Raw genomic sequence first — 16,861 nt, 5'->3', positions numbered from 1 at the left:
TGCCAGGTCTGGTGCTTTGGGCAGGCTACCTACTAAATGGGTCACTTATCTCTGGATGCCTCCAGCCTGCATGTAAAGGAACAGCCATTGTGTAGCAGGACTGGTACTTCTCGGTGTGTTCTCAAGGGCCAGTTTGTCTTCTTAGGACTGTAGAACTGCCCCATGATTTGTTGGAGCCAGAGTCACTTGGCCTGTGTCACCTGGTAGTCCATGGCTGAGCAGAGCCTTGTCAGAGTCTCTGGGCAGCAGGTTTGGGGGACCCAGCCCAGAGTCTTATTCTAAGGGTCTGGAAGTACCTGGATTCTCATGCTTAACAAGCTCCTCTGGTGATCTGAAGCAGGGTGCCTTGGACTACACATTGAGAATCCCTGCTGTAGACCAGTGGTGTTCAGCCTTACTTGTACACCAGAATCACCTGGAGGGCTTTAAAGGTTACTGACCCCTGAGTCCCACCCTCAGAGATTGGTGTAATTGGTCTGGGTTGTGGCCTCTGTGTAGAAACTTTGAAAAGCTCCCAGTTGATTCTAATACGTGGCCAAGGCTGAGCGCCTCTGCCAAGAATGCTTCCTTCCCCTACAATGAGTTATTTGTAGGGGCTCCTTGGTATAGATTGACCCCAGATGGGTGTCAGTGCACCTGTCCGTGCCACTGGTGCCACAGCCCCTGTCCCCCAGGTGCAGTCAGCATGAGGTTCAATTTGCACTCCCTGCTTTATTATCAATTTATTTATTATCAAGTTTTTCTTCTGTGAAAAAGGTTGTGGCGAGATTAAATGCAGTAATGGTATATGTTACCTGTCTCATGGTCTGGTTGAGAATAAGCTGCTCACCCAAGTCCTTGCTCTTTTTTCTCCTCCCCTTTCCTTATACCTTTTTAACTAATGACTGCGGCCTTTATTCACACAGTGAGTTAGGTACTAGATATCATACACATGCTTCCTAACTCAGTGCCTTAGGCCCTGGCTGGGGAGGCAGGACTTGTGTCTAAAACCTAACACTCTGGGGGTTGAGCTAGGGAAGGATGATGTGCTGGTGGTTGGGCAACCTGTGCATGCTCTGGGAGCTGACAAAGAGGGTTGGTCTGCAGGGGACTGGCTTGGGGTCCGTCAACATTGGGCCTTTAGACCGCAGCTGAGCAGGAGAGTCTGTTTCCTTATTATTAACAACAGGAGATTGGGTTTTCCTGAGGAGGGTTTTTGATTTACACGTTGAAGTTTGGGTTGAACCGATTGTGCTAGTCACCTGAGCCCTTCTATAGAAATCAGCTCTGATGTCCCCCCAGATGCTTCATTTCTGGTTCTGACATACATCTTTCTTTTGCCAGATCTGTGTTGAGGGCAATATTGCAAGTGGGAAGACGACATGCCTAGAGTTCTTCGCCAATGCAACAGACATCGAGGTATGGCCTCCATATCAGGGTCCAAGGAACCTGAGAAAGCCTCAGGGAATAATTTATAAAGGGTGTAGACCAGCCCGGTTCAATGGAAATATAATGCCAGCGACAAATGCCAGCCACATATATAATTAAAATGTACCTACTAGCTCCATAAAGAAAAGTAAAAAATAGCAGGTGAAATTAATTTTAGTAATGAATTTTATTTAACCCAGTATATCTAAATATATGATCCTTTCAACATGTCATTAATATAAAAAGTATCAATTTGCTATTTGCATTGTGTTTTTCATACTAAATCTTTTTTTTTGACAATGTGAGCTCATACTAAGTCTTTGAAATCTGGTGTGTATTTTACACTTAGAGCATTTCTCAATTTGGACCAGTCACATTTCAAATTCTTAAAAGCCACTGGAGGCTCATGGACATTGTATTGGACAGGGAGGGTCCAGCCCTCCCCACAGTCTAGTCAGAAAGAGAATCTATGAAATAAGAAAGAAGGGTCAGAATCACTGAGCACAGCTAGAATGCTACAATGTTACATTTGAGATATCACTGTCCAAACAGGGTAGTATTGCTATGCATAAGCCAATTAACGTGATTTCTAGCATTTTAAACAGTGATTGAATAAACAGATACTTAAGAAACATCTCTACCCTACAACCTTGGCCCTTCATCCTTGTTCTAGATTTGAGTGGTCTTATTTTTTCTGTTCATGACTTTTTCTTTTGTCACTATAGATCCTAAAATTTCCATTCCTTTGTAGTCATCTGGTTATCTTCTTCCCCCCCTCCCCCTCCTAGACGAAGAATGGGGTTTGGAAGGACAGAGAACTGTTCACAGAGGGGCTATTCACACTGGATTTTGAAGGATGCATAGGAGTTTTCTATGCAATGAAAGTTGATGTGATGTGTGGTAAGGGAGGCAGGTTGGGCAGAAGGAACAGCATAAGCAAAGGTACAGAGGTGTGAAAGGTAGGAATGGGTACTCTTCAGAGGCCTCATGCTTTGTTTTTTGGCACCTGCTTGTGTACAATCTGTAGGTCCCCAGATGGATCCAACTACTCTAAAAATCTTGTCCTCAAGCGCACCATTTAAATCCTTCACAGCATACACCTGCATACCTAGAAAGGTTCTTGCACCAGCTGGGATTAGGGGAGGTGAAGCGTCTCAGATCTGAGAGTTTAGCCCTGTCCTGCCCACAGATGGAGGTTCTAGAAATGCCTAACAGAGTCAGATCCATGTCTCAGGAGATACAGGATGTTGGAAAAGTTGGCAGTCCTCTAAAAGACATAAACGAGTTGGACCAGTGGGAGAGAATACCTCTCAAACTAGTGAGATAGGGAGAGTACAAAAAAAATGGGCTGTTAGCTGTATGTGCCCAGTGTGTAGATCAGTGGGAGAAAACTGAGGCCCAGTGACCTGCTGAGGTCACAGAAGAGCTCCCAAGTGGTGAAGCTGGGTTTCAAGCCCAGGTCTGTATAGCTTCCCTCCAGGTTCCTCCTACCTCCCTGCCCACCCAATGTGGTGGGGCAGTAAGGGCGGGGATGGAGCATGTGGAGAAAGGATTGAGAGAGCCAGTCTTGCCCTTGGGGAGCTCCCAGGGTAGCCAGAGAGGTGGGATGTGCTTATGCATGGATACAGGGATGGGTAGAGTTGTTCTTAGGTCATTTCTGGAAGTTACATGAGGATACCATGCCTAGATGGAGTTGCAGCCTCAAAGAGGGGGTTGCTCAGCCAGTTTCGCCCACCCTAGGTGCCAAAATCTTGATTCTCTCTTCTTCCATCCCTCCCTTTCTTCCTCTCCCTCTCCTTTTCTTGATACTTGCACACTTTCACAGAGCTTAGAACTGAGGAATGGCAGCTTTCTGATTTTTTTCTTCCCTTCTAGGTATTGGCAGAGCCTGTGCCCAAGTGGAGAAATGTCCGTGGCCATAATCCTCTGGTGAGTGGGTTGTTTCCTTCATGAACCACCAGCTTCCCCTCAAAACGCTGGGAATGGGGTGCTGAACCAGTATCCTGCACAGGCACTTTCCTTACTCTTAGCCGAGACAGAGGAGGAGAGTGGGAACAAGTAGAAAATGACAGCTATTGGTGTTATGAGATGAAGGATCTCTGAAGCCTGAGTGGGCATGCACAGTGTCCCATGACCTGCCCTCTGTTATTCTGAATGGCTGGTTTGAGCTACCCAGTTTCCATCTCCTGCTGCTCATTACACCCCTACCCTCTCCTAGAAGAAACCCATCAGAACCCAGGTCTCCTCATGCCTAGCCAGACCTATCTCCAAGTAATCATATTCCATAGTAAACACCTGATTTGGGTTGCACTTGGTTAAGTCCACGGGATGGGGACTCCCTTGGGCTCACCATGCAGCTACCTATCTGCTTCTCCAAGAGTGGATTTAGCAAGCAGGGACTACAGTGTGCCTGTGTCCCTTCCTCTCCATTCTCTGTTTTGGTGACTCTGCTCTGGGTGCTTGAGAGATGGGTGCAGTCTGAGTGTTCCAAGATGGAACTTAAGAATGGGATGTGGATTCTGGGTTCCCACTCCATGATGTAGGTAACAGTCTCATTTTCATGTGAGGAGACTGCAGCTCAGATGAGTTGCCCAGGGTCGCACAGCTGGAAAATGACACATCTGGGTTTGAATGGTAGACTGTGAAACCTGTGCTGCCCCCTCATCTTTAGTGTCACAGGTGGCATCTCCTCGTATGGTTCAGTAGACTCTGCATTCCATTAGGGACAGGAACGGTGTCTCTTCTGGTTCACTGTTGTTTGCCAGAACATAGCACACTGCCTACCACATAGGTGGTACTTTTTCATTCATTCATTTAGTCAGTATTTATTATACGTGCCAAACACTGTTCTAGACTCTGGGAATGTGGTGGTGAGCAACACAAGGCCTCTGTTCTCCTGGCTCAAGTGTTACAGTGGTGAGAAGCAGAAGACAATTAAATGTATAAAATATTGGGTGGTGATAAAGGCATTGAAGAAATCTAAAGCAACTAAATGGATGTTACATAAACTAGGCAAACTCTCAGAGTCTTCATTTGAGTAAAGAATCCCGGAGTCATGAAAGGAATTTCATCTTTGTGCATATGGTAGAAGAATGGAACACCAGTCATCTGCTTTGGGAAACCTCAGAAACATTTCCATTCTCCAGAAAACAGGGTGGAGCCAGGGCTGGATTATTTAGTAAGGCTACTAGGGCTGCAGGGGGTAGGGTTTTAGGTGACATGTCACAGAAGAGACATTCTGAACAGTCTCAGAAGTCTGAGTACCCTTGGTACAAATAGCACTTCCAGTCAAAGTTTATAATAAAAAGTACAGCTGAATCTGATATATATATATATATAATTTTTTATTTTTGCATGGGCAGACACCGTAAATCCGGTATTTTTACGTAAGTTTCCACTCTGGACAGAAGAACAGGATTGATATTTTGTAAATAATCTCAATTCATCACTTCATTTCATCAGAAAGATATCTGTTTCTGCAGCCATGGGGCAAGAGGGTGGTTTTCCTAACGTTTCTGAGATTTTCTTTCACCCATAGATAAGGAGGTCTGTAATTCTTAATGCAGAGAACTGCAGTTTCCTTAGTTAGCACCAAGAGAAAATAAGCAAAAATACATAATAAAGTAGAATAAGATTGTTAGTCAGTGGGACATGGGGCATGAAGTGTTTTGTGTGTACAGGTGATAGAAGGTAGTATATGTGTGTGTGTCTTCTATTTTAGATAGGATAGTGGGGCAGGGTGTCTCTGATAAGGTGACATTTGAGCAGACACCTAAGCTAAGAGAGAGTGAGCAATGCAGATATCTGCAGGAAGAGCATCCAGACAAGGAACTGCAAGTGCAAAGGCCCTGAGGTGAGATCATGCTTGGCGTGTTTGGGGAACACTGATGAGGCTGGTGGTTGGAAGCAGACTGAGTCAGATAAAAACGGAGAAGAAAGAAAGTGGAAATGAGTCTCTAGAGCCCTGGAGACCATAGTCAGGGCTTTCAATTTCATTTTGAATGCAATGGGAAGCCACTGGCAGGTTCTGAGTGATTTAGGTTTAACTGATTAGATTTAATGGGCTCGCTTTGACTGTTAGTAGATACAGGGAACTTAATGCACTTTTAATGAATGTCTGAATGAAAGTTTCCTGTGACTTTAGATAGCGCCCACTATTTTCTGTGCTCTTCTGTTATTGCTCCATTGTCTGTTTTTCTGTCTTCCCTGTACTGAGGGCCTTGCAACCATATTATGTCCATCTTTGCCCTAGCCCAGCCCCACACAGGTTTCACCAGATGACTGTCAGTGACCAATTAGATTGGGGTTCTCCAGGTGCCATTTTGAGGTAAAGTGCTGTGTGCTCCTACCTGCAGGGTCTGATGTACAATGATGCCTGTCGGTGGGGCCTCACGCTGCAGACGTATGTGCAGCTTACCATGCTGGACCAGCACACTCGTCCTCAGGTATGTTTTAGATGTACAGTTTTAACCATCTTAAAAAAAAATGTCTACAAGTCAAGGGCATGTGGTTGCAGGGAAGGGAAACCTCATGAGGCAGCTCAACTGTGCCGGCATCATCTTCTCTGTCTCTGGGACCAAGGTCTTACAAGCATCCTGGGGCTCTTGGACAATCTCCAAGGCCTCTACCCACCAATCTCAGCTGGCTAAGTATGGTCACCATGGGACTGCTCTGAGCTTGTCTTTTTGTTCTGTTTTGTTTTATTTATTTATTCATTCATTCATTTTTGAGCTTGTCTTTATGACTCTCCTACTTCTGGGTTTGACACCACTTAACTCAGTTCTTTCCAAAGTGTGGCCCCTGGACTAGCACCAGCAGTAGCATCTGGAAAATTGTTAGAAATGTAGATCTTTGGCCCTACCCTAGATCTGCTGAATCAGAAATTCTGGGAATGGGGCTCAGCAACCTGTATTTCATCAAGCCCTTTGGGTGATTTTGATCCACGTTAAAGTTTCAGAACCATTTGTCTAATGCAGAATCTGGCTGTTAGCTCAAATTTGTGAAAGAAGCTGATTGGCTCAGTCTTTTTTTTTTTTTTTAACTGACAAATTTTCACACACATTCATTCCATATGTGGAATACAATCAGGGTGCAGGAGTGGTTCAGTGGTAGAATGCGCGCCTTCCATGCGAGAGACCTGGGTTCTATTCCCAGACCATGTGTCCCCCCCCAAAAATCCAAAACAAAACGTGTAGTACAATCAGTGGCTCACAATATCATCACATAGTTGTGCAATCCTCACCATGATCATTTTTAGAACAGTAGCATCACTCCAGAAAAAAGAAATAAAAAGAGAAAAGGAAAAACTCATACATCCCATTCCCCTTGTCTTCCTCTCATTGACCACTAGTTTTTCAATATACCCAATTTATTTTACCCTTTATCCCCCCATTATTTGTTTATTTTTTATCCATATATTTTTACTCATTTGTCCACACCATGGTTAAAAGGAGCATCAGGCACAAGGTTTTGACAATCACAGTCACACTGTAAAAGTTGTATCATTATACAATCATCTTCAAGAATCAAGGCTACTGGAACACACAGCTCAACAGTTTCAAGTACTTCCCTCCAGCCGCCATAAATACACCATAAACTAAAAAGGATATCTATATAATGCATAAGAATAACCTCTTGACTCTGTTAGAAATCTCTCAGCCACTGAAACTTTATTTTGTCTCATTTCTCTCTTCCCCCTTTTGGTCACGAAGGCTTTCTCAATCCCATGAGGCCGGTCCCAGAAAATTCTGGGAGTTTTGTCCCACATGGCCAGGGAGCTTTACACCCCTGAGACTCATGTCCCACGTTGGGGGGAGGGCAGTGAGTTCACCTGCCAAGTTCACTTAGAGAGAGAGGCCACATCTGAGCAATGAAAGAGGTTTTCTGGGGGTGACTCTTAGACATAATTTCAAGTAGGCTAAAATTATTCCACCTGTCTTTTGATGGAATGCGTTTCCTAGGGGTGAACCCCAGGATCAAGGGCTTAGCCTGTTAGTTTGGTTGTCCCCACTGCTTGGAAGAATATCAGAAATTCTCCAAATGGAGAAGTTGAATATTTCCTCCTTTCTCCCTAGCTCCCCCGGGGGACTTTGCAAATACTTCTTTATTCACTGTGATTGGCTCAGTTTGAATCACTTGCAGGCCTGGGCCAGTCAGGTATCGGGGCAGGATATAGGGCACAAACGCTGCTGCTTAGGGCCATTCCGTCAGCAGGTCATGCATAGGGTCAGGTCTCATAGGAGAGAGGGTGGCCGAGGAGATTCCGATGGATACCTGTAGCTCAAAACTGCTAGCACAACCTAAGGGACTTGGGACGCTCTCCTTGAAGGAGGTGGGATGTGCCTATAACCAGTTATGTTGGCACAATCATAGGGCCTGGGTGGGCACCTGCAACTATAGCTATGGTTCTTCTATGAATTTGGTTCTTTAAAAATGTAAAGATATGAACAAAACCTTTTTGGCAAATATGAATTTCTACCTTCCCAAATCTCTGAGTAAACGATACAGGTCACCTGTGACCTGTATCTGAAATTGGTGCTTTCCCCCTTTGTCTACCCTGCTTTTCTTGAGTGGGCACAGAATTGCAACCCTAAATTGTTTCTAATATGTCTTAAAGGCTACTTAAGATAGGATTAAAGTGTGTTCTTCCATTTAAGGAAATCTACCAGGTAGGAGAGAGATATGGACAGATTGAGAAAGGTGAGCAGAAAGAGAGCAATAGATGAGTGGAGAACTAGCAAAAGATGGTCAAGCGTAAGTACAGAGAGGATGGAAAAGTGGAAAGGAAGATGGATGAACAAAGGGCAAGTGGACAGATAGACAAGCAGGGAGAGAGTTGGGAAATTCCTGGGTTATAATTTTGAACCTGTTCCTGATTGCTGGCCCAAGCCCCAATGGGTGCCATGGGTTGCTGCTGACTGTAAAGAGAGCAGTGTTTGGCATTTGGAGTCAAGGATGAGAGCCCCTCCTGCTCCCCAAAGGAACGTGTGGACAAGGGACTGCTCATCCATGGAGGGCGTGAGCACCCTGGAATAGAGGGGCATTGTCAGCCCCATCATGGTCCCTCCTGGTACAGTCCTTCCCACTTTCTGAAGGGCTGCAGTGATCTCCGCTCCGGCCTGTGGGGAGGCAGTGAAGTTGACAGGTCTAGCATCCTGTGGGGTTCCAGAAAGCCAGACCCTCAGGCCTCAGGGGCCGAGTCCCCAGAACCTTGCCCTCTCCAGGCTCAGGCTGAGGCATACAAAACCACCCCCCCCACTCCCCACCCCATTTAAGCAAATTCACCATACAGACATTTAGGTCCATAATAATCCTCACACTTGCCTCTGGCAGAACTTGGCAGTTTTAGCAGCACTTCAGTTGAGCCTCAGTCCTGGCATTGCTGTGCTGTCTGCTTAGCTCCAGGGTATGGGCATGGCCCACATCAGAGGGAGGAACACGGCCAAGCATCAGGTCAGACGCTCTGACATAGTGGTTCTTTTCTGGTGCCCGCCTTTCCCTCCCTGCCTCCTCTCAATTCTTGTATTCAGCAAAGAACTCAGGCAGGGGGAGTAACAGGCATTTATCAAGGCTTCCTGGCCAGCTCCTCTTTCCCTGAGTTAGTAAATCACTTTTTGTTTTCCTCTAGACATCGCCTGTACGATTGATGGAGAGGTCGATACATAGCGCAAGATACATTTTTGTAGAAAACCTGTATAGAAGGTACTGTGGTTTGTATAATTGATAATTTATGGAACTGTTAATTTTTAGAAGTGAAATTGGAGCTTATTCAATCAACTGACAGATTTTGAGTATGTACAATATTGTTTTAGTTATCTATTGCCACAGTAATGCTGTGTGACAATCATATAACCTTGGTAACAGGCAGCTACCTGTGTTTATTCCTCCTGCATGTAGGGTGGATGTCCAGGCAGCTCTGCTAACCTTGACTGGGCCTGATGGCAGGTCTGGGGGTTGGCTGGTCTTGGGTGGCCTTGGCTGGTATGACTCATCTCTATTCCTCTTGCCTCTGCTTATCCCTCTGGAACCAGCTAGCTAGCCTGGGCATTCAGTGCTCATGGTGACGGCAGAGGGCAAAAGCATGAATGGAAGTGCATGAGCCCAGAGTCAGAGGTAGGAAGCCCTCAAGTTAAATGGCGAATTGCAAAGGATGAAAAATTGGAGTATGTACTATTTGTTGCAGTTTTGACTCAAAACTGCCTTTTGCCCTCTGGGGAGCATACTCTGCCCTCTGCTTCTGGTGACCTATCATTGCCAAGATAGCAGAGGTGTGGGGACCTCCACTTCAGTGCTCAATTGACTGCTGAGTTTTAGGGTACTTGGGGGAAATGGGTTGCTGCTGGGTCTGAAGCTTCTGCTTCTTCCTCACTCCTTCCCTTCTTGGTAGCTGTCTGTCTGGTTCCCCCTCTCCTTGCCACCTCTCCCAATATCACTACTTATTTCTGTTCTGAGCTTTAGGGTACTGCTGTCACTCCTCATAGAGTTGGCCTTGTAGGTAGAATGTGCTTCCTGCCAGTCTTTGCAAGCTGGCTTCTCTCATCTGCAGCTGTCTTCTGAAGTGTTGTCCTCTCCCACCCTCTCTAATCACCCCATCTGGATAGATTGAGTCCCCTGGTTATTCTTCATTACTTACTTTTCTTATAATCTTTAAGACAACTTCTTATTAGTCTAAAGCATATGAAATTGTTGATATCTGACCAGTTTTGATCTAGAAACATGGCAGTCTTGTGTGGTTCAGTTCATACATGTTGATTTAATTGTTTATTGCTCATTCTCCCCAGCTGGATCATTAACTCCCTGAGGGCAGGGAGTGAGTCTGGTTTACTTGCCCAGCTCAGATCCAGCACAGAACGGGCATGTGGTAGATACCAGATACTTGTTAACTGAGGTTGGAGGCAGGTCCTGCAGTTGTTCTTTGGACTTCAGTTCTCTGATCAGCTGGTCCATACCACCTCCTTTGATGGGCTTCTACCATGGGCCATGGATTGTGCCCTAGAGCCTGTGTATGGCCCCAGGAATGGAAACCTCTGCCTCAAATCTGCTCTTGAGCATCAGGCCCAAGGCTGTGGGCTCAGGGGTGGGCAGCTCAGGCAAGTTCTGACTGCACTTTGTCCTCTGAGCTCAAGATTTCCTTGTGGACTCTGGCTTGCCCTTCCAGCATACAGCACTGCTGATGCCACATCAGGTTTTTTTGTGGTAACCAGTGGCTCTTTTTGAAGAAGGTAACCTAGGATGGACTGTCCAGAGGTCAAGGGCAGGGAAAGGAGTTTGGGATTAGGTGGACTCCATCCTGACCCTGGGGTTTGCTCTCTTTGTGAGCATGACCACTTTTCTAAACCCATTTTCTATATCTCCCCATCATCCTACCTGAAGAACCTTTGGACCAGCTGTCTAATTGAGACCTTGTGACCCTCTATATGCCCTTGTCCATTTTCGTCTCTGTGAAATTCGCCAGTTCACTCCCTATATTCACCACTTTTAGGCTGCCCAGTGCCTGGTGAATCTCCCCAGGATACGTTTATCTTTGCTTTTCCCAGTGTTTAGCTGATGTCCATGGGCTGTGATAACCCACGCCTAAGATCCTTCATCACAACACTTCTGATGGGTTGGTTCTGTATTTTGTGATCTCCTTGGCTGTGGTTGAGGCCGTAGACCTTGTCCTGGGCTGTTTTGCAGTTGGTGTGGGAAAATAGTGTAGTTTTTATTTATTTAGCTCTCTTTCTGTCCTGGTAACTTCATATATTTGTCTCCATATCTCCCTACTCCTCTGGAATGCCTGGCATCTGTGGTTAGGATCTCTGTGCTCGGGAGGTGGGGCGGTGAACCTTGGAGAAAATGTTCGGAGTCCTTAATTCTGCTACTGGGATCCAATTGTTTCAAGTTTACCCAGCCTCCAAGACAGCACCAATTCCCCCAAAGACCTGGTTGGAGTCACGAGATCACTGGTATCACTGGATAAAGCCACAGGCTGTTGGCCATTGCATGGCCTCAGCTTCACCAGAGGCCTTGGGAGTTCTGTGGCAGCCCAGAGGGCCAGGCCTTCTGTGACCTTGAGCTGCTGGTAGGTGGAGAGTACTGCTCAGACCCTCTCCTTGAAGTCCTCTGAAGGCAGAGGAAAGAAAGCTCACACAGGCTGCTGCCTCCCCATTTCCCAACAGTCCCTATAGGCTCCCCATTTCCCACCAGTCCCTGAACAGACTGGAAATTTTGTGGATTTTGTATTTGATCCCATAATAAATTCTTCTGTTTATATCTAAAAATAATACTTTTTACATTACTTGTTGAGGAAAGTAGATAATCTTGTAACAAACGCCATGCTTACTAAGTACCATGGAGTACCCTGACCTCTGCCAGATAGCCGGAGTGTTCAGTCCAGGAGGCAGAGAACGAGGGGGAAGGGGCACTGAAAAACCCCTTCATTTCACTGAAAAGTGAGCTGGACCAATTTACATGGGTCCCTTGGAAACTGGAGCATTTGCTCAAGTGGTTGATGGGCAGGGCCGGGCCCCAGGGTTAGGAGCACTGGTCCCTTCTCACATGCACCCTCCCCTCTTAGCCCTTGAGGGGGCCCTGGGACTGGCATCTATTTGGAGCTGAGACTGGAGCTGGGATTACAAAGCCAGCACTCCTTCCTTCTTGGGCAGGGAACCAATCAAGGATAAAAGGTATGCTGGGCAAGAAATGAATGAGGAAGTGGTGAGAGACATCAAGGTTTTTCTAATTAAGGCCAGAGGCTTCAGGGGCTATTGGAGTGGCAGACTGAGCCTTTGGAGATGCTTACCATAAGAGGAACTGGAATTCAGCTTTTTTTCACCCAGGTCTTAGAGTGGGCCTTTCTTGCTGTCATGAGCTCCCCAATCACCTGTGCACCTGCTGTGCACATTCCAATTCAGTCAGTGGGTGGGGCCTGAGCAGCTGCATTAATTACAAGCCCATGCAAGGCTGTGATCCTGCAGGCCAGGGGACCTCACTTGGAGGATTAAGGTCTCAGAAGAAGCAGGCAGCCAGAGGGCCTTCAGGGAGCCTTCTGTCCCGGCGTTGTGGCCCTTTGTACCTGGAGTTTGTCCCTATGGTTTCCTTGGGGCCTCACCTGGGTGTTTGCCGGTCATGAGAGCCAGAGTGCCTTTTTAAGTGTTGTTCTTGGGGCCTGGTGCCCATCGTGGTGGAAATTTGGCACAGTGCGTTATATCTGCACTTTCCTGCACGTTTTTTGCTACAGGTTTTGACTGGTGGGGTTTTGTTATGTTCTATTTGTTGTAAGGGTCTCCGGCTCTCTTCCTAGACTAGGAGTGGGGCAGTCAAAGGCTAGTGGTTTTATTTTTTGAAGCACAGGAAGGAGTGTTTTTTTTTTTTTGGCTTTTAAAAAGGGGAATTTAATAAGTTGCTAGTTTATAGTTCTAAGGCTGAGAAAGTGTCCCAATTAAAACAAGTGGAAGAAGTGTTTTTAAGCAGTGCTAAAGAAGGGATGAGTGGAAAAGACGGACATTGGATCTCCTTCACGTCTGCTCTCTTATGCCAGCTTCTCCCGATGCAATGTCTTTCACAAAGGAATGTTACCAGGAATGTAGATATTTTGGTGGCTTTCTGCTCTCTCACAGTACCTATTGTCACTTTGAGCCTAAACCAAATGTAGAATAGAACTGTATTTGGCCGGGACCTTTGCCTGAACCTAGAAGAGGTTGTTTTGGTCCCCACCTGCAAGGAATTCAACTTGGTCCTGGTAACCAGAAGGTGGCATGCATGGGGCCTAAGCTCTGGCCTGGGAGCTTGGATTTCTTCTCTTCCCCTGGATGCGCAATGTTGGTTAGCTGATGGCTGGGGGTAAGCAGCCGTACTGAGTCAGGCACAGAGCACACAGCACACTGTCACGAAGAAACAACTCAGGAGACAACCCTCAGAGGTGAGTGGAAGGTGTCCGCTTTATTGAGGAAGTGCACAGGCTTATATAGGCTTGGAGCATGCAGGGACACGTGTCGGGTTGGGATTGGTCACTGTTGTTGCTAGGGTGGAGGGCAGATTTACGTGTCAGGCTGGGATTGGTCACCGTTGTTGCTAGGATGGAGGGCAGATTTACGTGTGGGGCTGGGATTGGTCACCATTGTTGCTAGGGTGGAGGGCAGATTTAAGGTTAGAGCTTTTGATGCAAACCACCGCCAGTTCCGGGAAGAAAGCTTGTCGCGGGTTAGGCCATTTTGTGTTGCCTTGCATCAGCCACGGCAGCCATGTTGGCAATATTTTATGATTTCTCCATCAGGGCAAGGAGAAAAGTATGCCACAATGGGGACAGCCCTTTAAGGCAGGGGGTTGACGGCTACTGCTGCTATTTCAGTGCTGGGTTTGATTTTTTTTCTCTTTCTCAGAGGCTCTCAACCCTGGTTTGGAATCTCTGGGAGCATGGATTTAAGATGAATTTGCTGTCTGCTGTTGCAGGCTCAGTTCCCAGAAAAGCTCAAATATTGGAATGCTGTATCTTGTAAAGCCAACTTTTTCAAAGGGCCTTCTTATTGAACAAGTGAAGAGCTCACCTAGTGGTTTAAAGCTGTATAAACCCAAGAAAAATATGTTCTTAAATCTAATCCATTCCTGTAGGTGTGAATCCATTGTAGGTTTTCGATGAGGTTACCTCAGTTAAGGTGTGACCCAGACTAATCAGAGTGGGTCTTAATCCTATTACTGGAGTCCTTTGTAAGCTGAATGAAAATCAGAAAGCCGGAGGGAGCAGCTAGAATCTGGACATCAACAGAACCTGGAAGAAAAGGGAAAAAAACCAGGAGATGCTACCACGTGCCTTGCCATGTAACCAGCTAAGGACCAGCAGTCACCAACAACCAGCGCCAGAATGTCATAGGCTTTGGGAAAAAAAAGTATTACCTTGATGACACCTCGATTTGGACTTTTTCCCATCCTCCAACCATGTGTGAAAAAGTTCCCATTGTTTAATCCAACCCATTTCATGGTATTTGCTTGAGCAAGCCTAGGAAACAAAAACACCTAGGGAGAGAGCCACTTTTTCCAGCCCACTCCATCCTGAGAGTTTGTCGTGGGCACAATGTAAGTGCTTTGAGAGGGTTGTGTAATTGCCGAAGAGGAAGGTGCCACTTACACGGTCTCCTTAAAGAGGAAAACTTCTGAGGTGTGGGCACAGGGCTGAAATGGAAAGCTGAAGGTGGTGACAAAGGCTCCTGTAGGTAAAGAGGCCACACAGACAAATGCGTGGCCTGAGCCTCATGGGCTGAATAACTGAATACAAAGATTTTTCGAGATTGCCTGGTCCAAACCATTTTCTAAGAACAGAGGTAAAAAGATTGAGTGGGGCCCAGCTGGAGAAATGACAGGCTGACTCACCTGGGGCTGGTGGTTGGGGACATTGATTAACACTTGATATTTAGAATAGGCAGATTCCTCTGCCTTCCTGACTGGCTGTGGAGCTTGGACCCTCCCTTACTTTGTCCAGAATTGAGGATTCATGGGTCTTGGGCCAAGAGCTGTGGCTTTCCTTGAGCTTAGGCCAGAGAGACCCTGAGCATGACCCAAAGCAGTCGTCTCACTTGAAGGAAGTGGGAAGGTGAGTGTTGGAAAGCATGTGGGTTTGAGGGCCATAGAGAACCAGGCATGAATCCCTGCTCAGACAGAATGGGGCTTAACTTCTCTGTGCCTCAGTTTTCCTCTTCCATAAAATGGGATTAAAGTCAGCTCACGGGGATCTTGTGAAAATAAAAGGAAATAATGTATAGTAGGTGACCAGCATGTGAGTGTGAGATTCCTATCCTAACCCATACTGCTCAAACTGAAGGCTCTTCGGGTCTCAGGGCAAAGGTGACAGCAAACACCATGCCACAGAAAATGGTGGGATTCATAAAGACCTTAGATCTCGAGTTTTGCCGTCCTGAGATAAGGGGAAGGCACCGCAAGATCCCCTTTGTCCACCATTGATGAATCCTGGGGTGGGGGTGGTCTATGGAAATAAAGGCAGCTGCTGGTGGGGACAAACACAGGAGGAGCAGGGCAGGTTCCAAGAAGGGAAATAGCCAACTGCCTACCATCGTTCAGCAGGGAAACCGGCTCTGTTTCCTCACTCGGCTCAGCCAGAGACCCAGCTCCAACACCTTCTAACATGTTCTTACCCAGCAGTCTTGGCCTACTGAGCTGCCCTCAGGGAGGCCATCCCTGAGCTGGCTGCCCACAGGGGGCCTCTCTTTGGGAGATTATTATTTTGGGCAGCTAGCTAGTTCAGATCCCCTGCTTTGTGAGTCTATTCTGTTGCTGGGTGTTTGGTGGGGAAGGGAAAGTCCTGATTAGCAGCTTCCTTTTTGCAAATCCGTATTCCTTAGATTAGTTTTATTCTGGGGCTTCTTTTCCCAGACAAGGAAAACATGCCAAGAGACAGTGGTTTGTTGTTTTAAGTATCAACTGACTACCCTTGGCTGCAATTTACTGAGACGCAGCTCAGCATAGCCTGAGCAATGAGGTTGTTAGTTGGTTCGCTGGCTCTGGCCCTTTTCTCTGTATTTCTTCCTCTGGTTCTTATTCATGTCTTAAATTTGCCTCCTACATGGTGACAAAATGGCTGTGGCAGTTCCACACTTCTCAGCTGCTGACCAGGGGAGGGGTAAGTGTCTGGCGTGTGGCATCAGGAAGTGGCATCCCTTGGTGTCATTCCTTGCAGTAGCCAGGGATAGGTATCAGGTGTCTTTTTTCACACTCTTTTCCTTCTCCCTTTTCTTGATTTCTTTCTTTCCTCCTCCTCTTTTCTTTTTAGGTACTTATTTAAATATTTAAAGTGGTATCAAATTTTGAAAAATACAAAAGGTATAAAGTTAAAAATAAAAATAAAATTCTCCCATAGACCTATACTCCCAGAGAATAGCACTGTTGATGTTTTGGTAGTTTTCTTTCTAGTCATTTTTTTAAAATGTGTGGCTGAATAGTTAAAAAAATATGGATGGGTCATACTGTACACATAGCTTTATATCCTACTGTTGTCTTTAAATGCTAGATTATGAATATTTTCTCCATCATTAAATATTATTTTACAACATCCTCTTTCAGTTATTGCTTGGTTTACTGTTATATGTGTGTTCCAATAATTAATTTTTCATTATTGAAACAGTGCTACGGTGGGCATCCATGATTCTTTTTGCAAAATAAATTCCTAGAAATGATATTGGTTTGCACAGTTTTAGTCCTTTTTTTTTTTTTTTTTGCTATATATTACCCAAATGCCTTCCAGAAAGATTATGTCTGTTTTTATTTTCACCAACACCAGCAGGTTATCAGATTGTCCTCACATTCTCATCAACATGGGAGTTGGTTAAAATACTTATCTTTTACTTCCTACAGGATTTAAAAGGCAAATACATAAAATATAATGATAGATCAATGGTTTTTTACTTATGATGTATAAATATGTAATTTGTGACGAGAACCCATAAAGTAGGGGAACAGAGGGGTACAG

The 16,861-nt window shown here is 45.9% G+C and overlaps 1 protein-coding gene across 4 annotated transcripts in view; it reads left to right on the top strand.

The window, feature by feature from the left end:
• TK2 (thymidine kinase 2) overlaps positions 1-16,861 on the top strand; it is a 42,244-nt gene that overhangs the window by 18,372 nt on the left and 7,011 nt on the right. For all 4 annotated transcript variants that reach the window (XM_077132634.1, XM_077132635.1, XM_077132632.1 and 1 more), the window contains exons 3-6: positions 1,324-1,398; positions 3,283-3,336; positions 5,763-5,852; positions 9,035-9,108. In XM_077132634.1, coding sequence (XP_076988749.1) covers positions 1,324-1,398; positions 3,283-3,336; positions 5,763-5,852; positions 9,035-9,108 — 293 coding nt within the window. The remainder of the gene's footprint in view (positions 1-1,323; positions 1,399-3,282; positions 3,337-5,762; positions 5,853-9,034; positions 9,109-16,861) is intronic.

The sequence above is a fragment of the Tamandua tetradactyla genome, chromosome 16, assembly GCF_023851605.1.
Source record: "Tamandua tetradactyla isolate mTamTet1 chromosome 16, mTamTet1.pri, whole genome shotgun sequence".
NCBI classification, from domain to species: domain Eukaryota; kingdom Metazoa; phylum Chordata; class Mammalia; order Pilosa; family Myrmecophagidae; genus Tamandua; species Tamandua tetradactyla.
Note: the sequence above shows the minus strand (reverse complement) of the source record. Positions and strands in the feature narration are given on the sequence as shown.